The 12,897-nt window shown below is 40.5% G+C and overlaps 2 protein-coding genes across 3 annotated transcripts in view; one reads left to right on the forward strand and one right to left on the reverse strand.

Annotated features, from left to right (window-relative positions):
- Positions 1-12,897, reverse strand: part of LOC309479449 (putative inhibitor of apoptosis) — a 135,569-nt gene that overhangs the window by 74,524 nt on the left and 48,148 nt on the right. The gene's annotated exons all lie outside the window — the stretch shown is intronic.
- Positions 9,423-12,897, forward strand: part of spred1 (sprouty related EVH1 domain containing 1) — a 36,278-nt gene continuing 32,803 nt past the window's right edge. The window contains exon 1 of the mRNA XM_082143572.1: positions 9,423-10,787. Within this exon, the coding sequence (XP_081999698.1) occupies positions 10,759-10,787 (29 nt within the window). The 5' untranslated portion in view covers positions 9,423-10,758. The remainder of the gene's footprint in view (positions 10,788-12,897) is intronic.

Here is a 12,897-nt window from a genome sequence, read left to right on the forward strand (position 1 = left end):
GGGGTGAACAGCTGTATCTGACCTGTAAAGACCGAATGGGAAACTTGTTTATTTTTTTATAAAAGCAACTTTACAAAATGTAGATAATTTGCTATTGCGTGTTTTTGTTTTTGACCATTTTTTGACAATGTTCTTGACAATAGCTGCGTTTCCATTGCCCTTCAAATTGCGCAAATTGAAATTGAATATACGCCCAATGGAAACACGTCAATTTCGCAAAAACTCGTATTTATCGCAAATAAGTTTTTCCGCTCGCATGAGGGGGGGTTTGAGCCAATTCGAAAAAGAAATATTTCGCAAAACTGCAATGGAAACAGTTTTTGCGCATTTACAGGTCACCTGACGTAGATGACGTGGTGTGTTTGGACAGAATACGAGACAGAGTTGTAGCAGTTCGTTGGACAGACCACAGGATCAGCCCAAATAAAGAGAAACACCAGCAATGCCTGTTCGCTTTTGTGTATTTACTGCAAGCATAAAATGGGACAGTGTTACATTCATCTGTTCTGGATCGACAATCTGCAAATACATCATTCAGTTATTTAGCGAATTACAACATCAAAGTAACAATTCACAGTTTCAGTTTCTTCTCCTTAACACACTTAAGTGTGCTTTAAGTATGAACTACATTACCCAAAATGCACCGCCGATTACTGGCGCACATTTCACTCTGTGCAGCAAAGATTAACCATTCGTGTCATCAAAACAACCAACAACCAAACGTGTCATTTAACAAAGTTTGCTGAATTATACATTTTCCACACTATTACGGAGTTCTTTATTAAATTCATAAAAGACAAAATAATTACAGGAATACTGGATTCTAAACCTCAAATAAATGCCACAGTCAAGACCTGGAAGCAGATCTGAGGGAGAAACACCCAGAAACTCCTCATATGAGCCGCTCATAAGTATAATAAGGGTCGTTCCTCACCATTAATGCTTGGAAAACACATATACATCTCCTTCCATTAATAATAATGGCCAGTGCAGTGGCTGGGATATAGTACATAAACCTACCAACGTCCGTTGAATGATTTTACTGATCGCGAGAGGAAAGAATGAAGTTTTAGTCACATAACATCAGTTTATGGAAACGCTGTCATTTCAAAATAGTTTTTTGTCGACATTTAGAAAAAAATCGCAAAAGTTTTGTGCAAATCTGTAATGGCCTAATGTCACCATTACAGGCCATAAAGCGCCTAATGTCGCGAAGCCTGGTTCCAGAACTGATGGTGGTATTTGTAACATAGATTTTTTTAACCGAAAATAAGCCCAAAAATGACCCTCAGACAATAGAAGCGTTAAATTATGATTTGCAAAAGTGCTGGAAAAGTAAAGAGTGGTTTTCAGCCGGTCAGCAGCAGATGTTGTCGTGCAGCGGGTGTCATGTATGTGCAGGTTTGGGGATTTCCACTTGACCAGTCTCAAGAGTCGACTTCCTCTTCAGATGCTTTAATGAGAACACATCCGACAGAATACTAAAACTGAACTGAGAAGCCGTCAAGACTGAAATATTCAGCCATCATGAACGGCTCAGTTACTGGAGGTCACATGACGGACTGTCAAAGTTACTGCAAAAAAAAGTGAAATTCCCTTTCATGGACTTCAAAAGAAATAGTGTTTTATTCCCGGTGAATAACTACTGCCCCACCTGATGAGATCCACCAATCTGATACCACTGAAAACATTACATGTGCCAAACATTCATATATATACAGGGTGCGATTTGCCGGGGGGGATGCGTGGGATTTCCCCCTTTCTGGTCAAGGAATCCCTGCCTCTGCTTAATTATTTTTATCCCCGGTGGGGATAAATTTATCCCCCCCTCAAAGTGATCAGTGCTACTACACTAGTGGAGAGACGGATCACAAAACTTATCCCGGATCCGTGGTTTGATTAAAGTCAATTTTATTTTAAAATGCGCTACTTTGGCTGGCTCTGATATAGCTGCCGCGCGCAGCCTCTCTGTATTCACCACTCTGCAGACTTACTCAATGTCCCGCCCACGGCGCTATCTGATTGGTTACACCCGGTTACACCTCACGAGTAATAGCCTATCAACACTTGCGAGACGGTTGCAGCCGGTCCGCTGGGCAGTGGAGCTGTGTGTCGAAAACAAAGGAAGGCAGCATATTCTGCATATTACTGAAGCGGGAATAAACATCACAATCTGATTATCTGTTTCTATGATGACAAGCAGAGTTAGTGTCCCAGTCACACCACTGAGAATGGCCGAAGTTACACATGCGGTGTTTCAGTCAATTAAAGCCAAAGCAAAGGTTTTTAGATTACTGACTCACTCTTGAGCGTCTGGCGCGAGTGATTTCAATGTTAAGTCAATGTAGGTCCTGCGGCGCGAATGAGGCGTTTAGCGCGGCGCGGACGCATCCAGTTCGCGCAAATGAGGCGAAATGACTAACACAAATAATTAATCTGTCTTTTCTATCATTTCACTGTAGCCCAGCATCGCAATGTAAAGTTAACGTTATTACTTTAAAGGCAGCAGTAAAACTGTTTACTGTAATAGTTTAACTTTGCAATCAATCCGTTATTCAGCAGAGGCTAGCCTAGAGAAGTAGCCGCGCTGTAATGTTAACTGTCAGTGGCGCGATAGAACAATAAAATCCGGAATGGACCACCCACTGTCAGCGCTAGCCTTCTGATACAATAGATGACGTTGCGTCTAATTGATCTGATCCTGTCCATTAACTTTGATCCATTTACGGCTTTTCAGAATGTCACCAAGTACAAATATTTATGTTATTTCAGCGCGAAAACTCTAGCTAGCTAGCTGAGAACAATGAAAAGGGTACAGAGCAGTATATCATCGTATTTCACAGGACCATCACAAAAAAATCCTAAAACTGCAAATGAGAATGTTACTACTACAGGTAGGATGGGCGGCAACTCCCAGCCTCAGCAGAACTCACAGTCCCATGTTGACTCAAATGAACAAGGACCATACAACCCAGACTTACAAGCTAATGATTCGGTTTCTGGGGCTATTGTTGGAGGTTGCATTGAGCCGGGGCGCTTTGCTAAATGGAGAGAGGGTCGAGAGTGGCTTGCTGTCACCACAGATGGATCAGTTCAGTGTACAGCTTGCTCTGACATTAGAGATTTAGGCCCATATACACAAGAGAGGCTTCACATCGACTCTGCATTTATTAATGGCATAAAAGCAAAGTCTGCAAAAAAATTAAATGACAAAATAAGCAGACATGGAAAGTGTCAGTCCCACATCAAATGCATAGAAATTTTGCAGAGAAGACGCGAGACAGCAATTGAAAAGGCAGTAGATAACAGTGCAGCTCTGTGGAGAAAACACAATGAGAAGACTTTAAAAGTAACTGAGAATTGCATACGTACAGCCTATATGATCTGCCAAAACAACCTCTCATTCAAAATCCAGCCACAGCTGGTGGAACTGCAACAACTGAATGGTGTAAACCTGGGATGTATGCTGCATTCTGACAAGGCTTGTCGTAATATGCTCATGTTTATTGCAGAAAAAATGAGAACTCAGCTAGTGGACTTTATCAAAAACTCATCTGATAAGTTCAGTATTCTCATTGATGAGAGCACAACGGTGTCAAACAAAACATGCCTAATCATCTACATTAGGATTCCCTATGAAGGTGAGGTCTGCAACTTCTTCCTTCAACTTGTTGAGCTGCAGTCGTGCACTGGATCGGCCATCTGTGACATCCTGCTCCAAAGCCTTTATACACAGGGCATCTCTGAAGACATGTTGCGCACCCGGCTTATTGGCTTTGCAACAGATGGGGCCGCTGCTATGATGGGCCGATACAGAGGAGCAGCCACACTCCTACGTGAGAAGATCAATCCTAACCTGACCGTCATTCACTGTATGAACCACAAGTTAGAACTTGCGGTCCATGATGCTGTGAAACACATTACAGAGGCGAGCCATTTTCAGATGTTCATTGACTCTCTGTATTCATTTTTCTCTCAAAGCCCAAAACATATGAGAGAGTTTGAGTCTGCAGCTTCCGATCTGGGCATGCACGCTCGCAGAATAGGAAGAGTATTCGATGTGCGCTGGCTGTCCTCTTCCTGCACGTCTGTGACGGCTCTCTGGCAAAGCTATCCAGCCTTGGTCAAACTCTTTGGAGTGTTGATGGAAGACAAATCCAGATCTTCCGTGGAAAGAGCCAAATGTCGGGGCATTCATGGTAAAATGACACAGTGGCTTTTTTTGGTGGAGATGGCATTGGTAAAAGATGCACTGGAAACCCTGCAAGCCTTGTCCCTGTTTCTGCAGAGGAGAGATGCCACAGCTGTCAGTGCCAGTGCTGAGGTGGATGTTGCACTGAGAACACTGAGGTCTATGCGGCAAGCAGATGGTGTGAACGCAAGAGGCCTGAAGGAGGAATTTGAAAGTTTCCACTCTTTCAAGGGAGTGAATGTGTCTCAGACAAGTGACAGTGATCATCGGAAGGCAGAGGTCTTTCGTGAAAGACTGTTCGTTTCCCTGGCCGACAACATTGAGCGCAGGCTGGATGACAACGGAATTATTTCTGATGCAGCCGTTCTAAATCCGTCAAATTGGCCATCTGATGAAGACGAGCGCATCCTATATGGAGACAACAAACTTCTCACCATTCAGAAGACTCTCGCTGTTGAGGCTGCAACCAGTACCATACTCCTCAAGGAATTCCACCAATTCAAGTGTCATGGCACCACAGGAGACAATCTGCGCAAAGTGCTCCTCACTGTCTCCACACTCCCAGTGTCAACAGCTGAGTGTGAAAGGGGATTCAGCGCCATGAACCGTATTCTCACAGACGAAAGAAACCGAATAAACGTCTCCACACTGAACAACCTACTGTTCATTTCCATAAATGGGCCAGGAGTTGCCTACTTCCCTGCCCGGAGATTTGCAGAAATGTGGGTAAAAGAGGGACGACATGCCGCAGATGACGCTCCCACTGGAAAGCAGAAAAAGACGACAGAAGTCCGTCATCAAGGCAGACTGTTTTCCTAGAATGATGCATAGGCCTACACTATAGCCTATTTATGTTTAAGTTGACACTACGATGTGCCATATAGTTTTGCCATAAATATGTTTTTTGACATGAGTGGCACTATCCATACTGGGAGGGGGATTTAATTCTTGTTTTTTCGTTGTGCATGATCACAGTTCATATGTGTGGGGAAAGATAAGCTATTAGAGTAAAAATATTGCGTTAGGCTGCATTAGAGTTAATAAGAAAAAAGATTTTACAATTCCTGCAAATGCAGTGATGAAGTTCATGTTCTCATGATTCATTTTTATGAATTAAAATGTTTCTAAATGTGCTGGGGACAGAGACGCATTCATTTTTTTTTTCTCTTTCGCGCAGGTTATGTTTTGAAAGACGATGTCCTGTAGCTCAGGCACGACCCCACTTTTCAACAGGCCCACTTTTTTTCAAAAAAACCCCCCCAACTTTTACTATATCCTAATTTTGTCAAGAATTATAAAAAATCGTCAATAAGCTCATAATTTGTGCTAAAATAGTCTAAATGTTTAGTTTAAAAAAACATTTTAAAAGCTGGTTATATTTTGATGTTTCTGCGCAAGTTCAGCAGACAGTGAGGTTCGGGTTTGTTCCGATCAGAGCTCGTGAGCGGAGAGCGCATTTCTGAATATTACACTCCGCTCGCTCATTCCGCAGGGTCGCTCGCTCAACCCAGAATGGCCTGAGCCTGGCTCGAAAATATGTGGAATAAGGGCTGCTTCCGACTAAAGTTTTTTCTAGTCGACTAGTAGTTGTTTATTTAAGCCATTAGTGGACAAATCGCCCCTTTATATTAATTTGATTACTTATATAGCCTACACAGGATAATGAGCGTTTAATAGCCGCACTCAAGCGCACGACCGCACGCATAAAGCTTGCCACAAAGAACCGGTAAAAGTAATTGATGCCGATTCATAGTCCTTTGTGATGTGTGTGATCTAACACAGGGTTTCTCAACCTTTTGCTTACTGCGACCCACTTTTTTTTTGTATGCCAGTCATACGACCCACTAAGGCTGGAAATAATTCAATAACTGAAATGCCTCTCAGATCTATAGGCTACTACTATATGTTTATTATAATTAATTTCACAAAAACACAGACACATTTTCAATAGACAGACTATGAGGCAAACTGATTTTTTTTTTACTCACGTTAATGTGACACTTGAGACACTATAGTGGCGAGACCGAGACGGATCACAAAACTTATCACGGATCCGTGCGGTTTAATTAAAGTCAATTTTATTTTAAAATGCGCTTCTTTGGCTGGCTCTGATATAGCTGGAAGGCAGCATATTCAGGATATTACTAAAGCGGGAATAAACATCACAATATGATTATCCGCTTCTATGATGACAAGCAGAGTTAGTGCCCCAGTCACACCACTGTGAAGTTACACATAGGGCCTACGGAGTTTCACTTAATTGAGGCTAAAGCAAATGTTATTTGATTACTCACTTACTCTTGAGCGTCTGGCGCGAGTGATTTCAATTCAATGTAAAGACGCGTTTACGCGCGTCTAGAGGTCCTGCGGCGCGAATGAGGCGTTTAGCGCGCGCGGGCGCGTCCAGTTCGCGCGAATGAGGCGAAACACGAGATAATGCATGTCTTTTCTATCATTTCACTGTAGCTCAGCATCGCGATGTAAAGTTAACGTTATTACTTTAACAGCAGCAGTAAAACTGGGCCATTTAATTTTGCCATTCATAAATAAGTGTCTTGTCTAGCCGAGTGACACCATGGTACTGGGAGGGAGATTTAATTCTTGCATGTTTTTTAAAGTAAAAGTTTTTAAGTAAAAATATTGCGTTAGGCTACTTCATGAGTTAATAAGAATTTTTTTTTTACAATTCCTGCAAATGCAGTGATGAAGTTCATGTTCTCGTGATAATTATTTTTATGAATAAAAATGTTTCAAAACATCCATAGGCCTACTTCAAAACATACTTCTTTTTCTCACAAATCGCACCCTGAAATACAGCGTTAGAAGGCACGGCAATAATGAAGTAGCCTACGACATTCGAAAATCAGATTCGTTGGAGGACTGGCTGTTTACATGCAAAACTTTTGTTTCAATCTGTGCGCGTTTATGATTAGGTGTTTACATTAAGGCTTTTTAGTCCGATTGAGCCGCCAATGCGTTTATTAAAGGATTATTTTTTTGCACGTAAACGTAGTCTATTGCAATGAGACTATTGTGAAGCCCATTTATTAGCTGTGCTAGTGAACACAGAAGTCTTGCGACCCCCTATAGAATTATCAACCACCCACTTGTGGGTCGCGACCCACCGGTTGAGAAACCGGACCCTGATAACAAGCACACGGTAGTGAGTCGTTTAAAAACAGCAACAAACTCCAACAAAATAAAGTAATTTTATGCAAATCCACAGCCTTTTATCTACAGATCATGCATTATAATGTGAATATATCATATTGGAGAGAGTTTTACCGTGCATCCAGCCGGAAGAGGCGCGCGCGCTGTTTGAATACTGCTGGAGAATGATTGACAGCCGCAAAGGAGGGAAAACGAGTTTCCGTATACTTTAATGATGTAAACAGACTTATGTCCCTCACATTAAGCTATGGAATGACTTCAGATGACTTTGTCACCCGAACTGACATGAAAAAAGCGGGAGGCGCCGAAAAGCGCGCTGTTTGCATCCCTGCTTGTCAAAACGTGTCAAAGACACATCAAAAAGCTGCTGTAACAGTATACTGTAACCATTTGGCAATTAAAAAGCACATGTCACGACACATAATTCCCCGTCTTCTTTTACTAAAGAATATCTTTGACTTATTTACTTACCGGTAGTCTTCTTTCTTGACTTCTTTTGAAATTGTTGACCGGCGCGGCATGGACGGAGGCATGGACGGCGGGGGAGTACAGGGCTACTGTGTGCGAACTAAGGTCTAGAGTGGCTTGCCTGCCTGGTTGTGCATTGGGGATGAAATGCATAACTGATGCTACTAAAATTTATACTGGCCAGTGGGGTGAAAGCCCAATGGCGCCACCGCCACCCCTGGCCACCCCCTGGTGGCGCCATTGAGTGGATGATAGCCCTGAAGACGCCTAGCAATGATATACCTTTACTGGTAGTATACCTTTAATTAAGTTATAACTTAAGAGTCTTCGTAGCGCGCTAAGAGACAACGTTATCGGGAAACACAGCCCAGGTATGATGCGTAAAGGAGATTCCAAAGCGCTCTTCTTTGGTCAGAACCATGGAGAGCGATCGCGGATAGGTCCGTCCTATGCACCGAACATTTTTACAATGCAACAAAATATTTAAAGAGCATCAAGCTATTAAAACCTATATTATGTATACGCACAGGCCCACCCACATTGGTCTGGCCCATCCAAAACTGGAATCCTGGCGCCGTGCCTGCTGTAGCTTACTTAAATTAAGATACAATTAATACAAATCGAAATTCACTTTAAAGAAAGGCAGCTGTTCTGTTTGAGGTCTCTGTGGAAGTTTTAAAGCAGTCTTATAGTGCCGCTTTCAGAGCGGTCAAATCCGTAACCAAGAACGTTGGTTACCGGACCCTAACACGTTGTTTTTTCCCTCATAAATGCGAACACGAAAAATAAAATAAAATTAATATTATAATGGATTTTTGTTAGGTCAGACAATGATTACCAAATTTCTCTCTCATATTGAAAACAGTAAAAAAAATCGAACCAAAAGTCAAATTATTATGGACGGAAGTTAAAAGTGATGGGTACAAAATGACTCATGACGAAATGTGGGTGGTATGAATGCGCCTGTGAAAACATCCCCACCTCTGTTTTTTTTACAAATCGCACCCTGTATATATATATATATATATATATATATATATATGTATATATATATATATATATATATATATAAATAATGTTTAGAAGGAATAAGTCAACAATTGTTCAGTTATGTCATTTGCAAGGTTTCATTTCCTCACAGTCTTGTCTTTTGTCTGCTTTTCCAATACATTTCATGCTGAAAGTCAAAGTTGAGTCAAAGTTTTTGAAAAATGATTCAAACTGGGATCTGCTGGGATTGGCTTCGTTCAGAGAATAAGTGCCAGAGAAGCATCTGAGGCAATTTTGACAAATAATCATAAATCTTAGGATGTTGCATTATGGAAATTCAGGTATAAAGTTCTAGAGAGCGTGAAAGTCTGAAACAGATGATATCACAAACAATATACTGTCTTCATAAGGTATAAGGTGTGTGGTTTACAGGGTCAGTTCACCCAGAACTGCTCCTTCTGTCATCATGTACTCGCCCTCATGTCGGTCCAAACCTGTGTTTCTCCTGTGGGACATGACAGAAGATGTGGAGAGAATGTTCCACAGATGAAAGAAAGTCATACAGGTTTGATGAATGATGACAGAACGAGCAGTTTATCGACCTCTTTATTGAATAATTGCTTATATAGTGTGATTTCAGAGAGATTTGACACGTCTAACTGAAGAGAACATTGAAGAGAACATGGAAGAGGACACGTTAGTGGTAAGAAATGAAATGTTAATGGTAAGAAATTAATGTAATGTTATCTTATAATTTTTTTATGTCTGTGAGTAAAATCGTGCCGCTTATACCATGGGATGCGGGAGAATATATGAAATAAATATGATGAAAAGAGTTTAATATAACGTTAAGGGAAGGTTAAAGGAAGGTTAGGGGAACATTCTGCAAACCTAAAAAAATTAAAAATAAATAAATAAAACATTCTATTTCCGTAACAAACAAACAAATCAAATGTTACAAACATGTTTTGGGAACATTCCCAGATTTTTTTGTACATTGAAGGAAATATTTTTGAACTTTGTAATTTTAGGGAAGAAATAAAATAATACAGATATAGGCCTAATTGAAATGCGGGACACTGAGCAGTTGAGCTCCCAATCATTTATAATAAATGCAACAATATTCCATAAAAAAAAGAAAGAAAAGAATGGTCAATTTTGATTTCATGGTGACTTTAAGGATGTTTGGTGTATGTAAGTGGCTTTTAAAACTGCCTTTCCTCAGATAACGTCGGTCAGGTGAAGAACACCACTGAGTGGATCATGTCAGATAACACTGTCAATCATCTGGACTCGCACGCTACGTCAGGAGCGGGATCAGGAATGCGCGGCGGAGGGATCTGTGTTGCGCGCACAGGCCGCGTCCGCTCTTCCGCCCAGTTTTCCTATGTGATTCGCCTGCGCTGAAAATGGAGTTCGCGTAAAGCAGATCCTCAAAGTTCCCATGAAGAATCGCAGTCATTCGGCACGTTCCTGTGACACTTTCTGTTCCGATCCGAGACTTTCGTTCAGCTCCAGCCTTCCCCTGTGCGTCGAGGAAGCGTACATTACACAGGGTTTCGTTTCATTGCTGAAATACTGCCGTGTGAAGTTGTCTATGATCGGTTCGTGTGGATTTTCCAAACTCGCTTTCGCTGGGATTTGGGGATTTTTGTCCGACCAGGATGAGGAAGACTCCGATGGTTTCGCCTCAGGATGTGATTTATAGTGCAGATGGATCGAAGTGTTGCTTTCATTGCTTCCACACACCATTCCCGATCTGAATCCGCTGTTTTGGCGTCTCGTGCAGCATGATCGACTGCAGATCGGGTCGCTTTCTGTCAATAATGGCCTTTCGTGGCGATTTCACGGAGAAAATGGAGATATTTGCACTTTATTTCCCCGCCTTGAGTGCGAACTCGATGATATTTCCAGGATTTGAATCCCCGTGAGAAAAAATGAGCGAAGAATCAAATCCAAACAACGAGTAAGTGTGTGTACACACACACACACACACACACACACGTATATAACACTGAAAATGGAGCTGAATATGTCTGGTATTTCCTTTGCTGAGTATGTCTCGTTAGATAGACACATATTATAAAGACGTCTGATTGTTTATTTCTAAACTCAAGATGTCCGATCACTACAAAATCGTAATACATTACCATTGGAACAATACAAAGCTTTGATATGGTAGTTTATTATCAAAATGAGCTATTGGCAAGGTGTCAATTAGCGTTATTCCATCTCAAATGAAAACACTTGGGCCTATTTGGAAATAAATATGATGTGAAAGTTATATAATGGATTTGTAGATAAACTCAGATTCACAGGTTCCGGGGTCTTCGAGAGCTGCTCGTGTGATCTTTATAACTATGTTGATATCGAGCGCTTTATATGTTAGTGATGTGTTTAATGTTATTTACTGCAGTGTCAGGCCGTGTGTCAAACCCTAGTGAGTGCCCTATTTAGACAGCAGGCTCGCGCATGACAGGCGCGTGGAGCGCGCGCACAGTGCAGGGCGCGCGAGCGGGATTGACACGCGGCCTCAGAGAGCAGGGCGCCATGTTTTCTCAATCATCGCAGACCTCATTCATAAAAATGGCCATAACACGAGACTTGTCAACGGACGCATTGCAACTAATTTGCTGTGTATTGTTCGCTGTTTTCACGTTTATGAGCCATTTCCGTGATGTTCCCTTCTGAAGCTCAGCGCGCGAGAGAGACAGAGCTGCCTCGATCACGTGACCCGCCTCCATTCATAAAGAACCCGCGTGCCCATTCACACACACACACACACACACACACACACACACACACACACACACACACACACACACACACACACACACACACACACACACACACACACACACACACACACAAATCTACTTTCTTTACTTTTTTTATTGTAGACCCATTTTTATTAATCATATTTAAGAAATTTCTGCTTACGAAACACAAATATTTTTTGTTTATGTATTTTCAGTCCACTTTGTCAATATATTCACACTGTGTCACATGAACTGTCACATGATAAAGGAGTGCTGGTTTATTCTATATATAAAAAAAATTTCTCCAATGTGACAAAATCACACATTTTCTCCTTTTCGTCACTGCACTAGTTTTACCATTTCATCTTCCATCTTCATGACCAGGATATAATCAGCCCTGATCATTAGACGTTTTGAAATAATTGGCCAATACTGATTAGAATACTGAACATATTTTGCCTAAAATTGTATGATGCACATTCAGTGAACTTAATTTATTACATTTATAAACAGCAACTGATCCTAGTCATACACATCCTGGTGAAACATTACAATAAGAAATAGTTTGTTAGCATTAGTTAACATGAACTAACAATGAGCTATATATATATATATATTTATAGCAACTTTTGTTATGTTAATACAAATATTCTTCATTGTTTGTTCATTTTAGTGCATTAATATTAACAAATACAACTTTTGATTTCAAATATTGTATTAATAAATGTATTTACATTTAAGATGACTAAATGCTGCAGAGGAGTTGTGTTTGTTAGATTAACTTAACTTAAAATACTTGTATAATAACAACAATGCAATAATGATTGGTTCAAAGTAAGTTTAAAAAGCAAGTAATCATATTTCATAGAACAACACTGTTAAAATTAGTGCTGTCAATCGATTAAACAAAATAATCTAGATTAATCACACTTTTTTTCTGTGATTAATCACAATTAAAAACACATACATTTTTATGTTTTTTTTAATGTCATAATTTCACAGTTAATTTCCAAATGAATGTAGAGCTGTATGAATGAAGGTCAGTACACTGACACTAACACAGCCACTGATGTCTGGATAGAACATTAATTATAGCCAATTCAACATTACTGTGTAATTGAAAGCTATCAAAGGTTGTTTTGTTTTTTTTTACATTTATTAGGCTTAAAAAATAACTTTTACTTTAAGTGAACTTCAAACTATCCTCACATAAACCCATATTAAATGTCATCTTGACCTGTGCCCGTGAACTGGTCGGACAGAAATTGAATAAAGTTATCAGACAATCTGCACTGTATAAATTATAATTTTAAATAT

Source organism: Leuciscus leuciscus, assembly GCF_965113295.1.
Source record: "Leuciscus leuciscus genome assembly, chromosome: 17".
In the NCBI taxonomy this organism is placed as follows: Eukaryota; Metazoa; Chordata; class Actinopteri; order Cypriniformes; family Leuciscidae; genus Leuciscus; species Leuciscus leuciscus.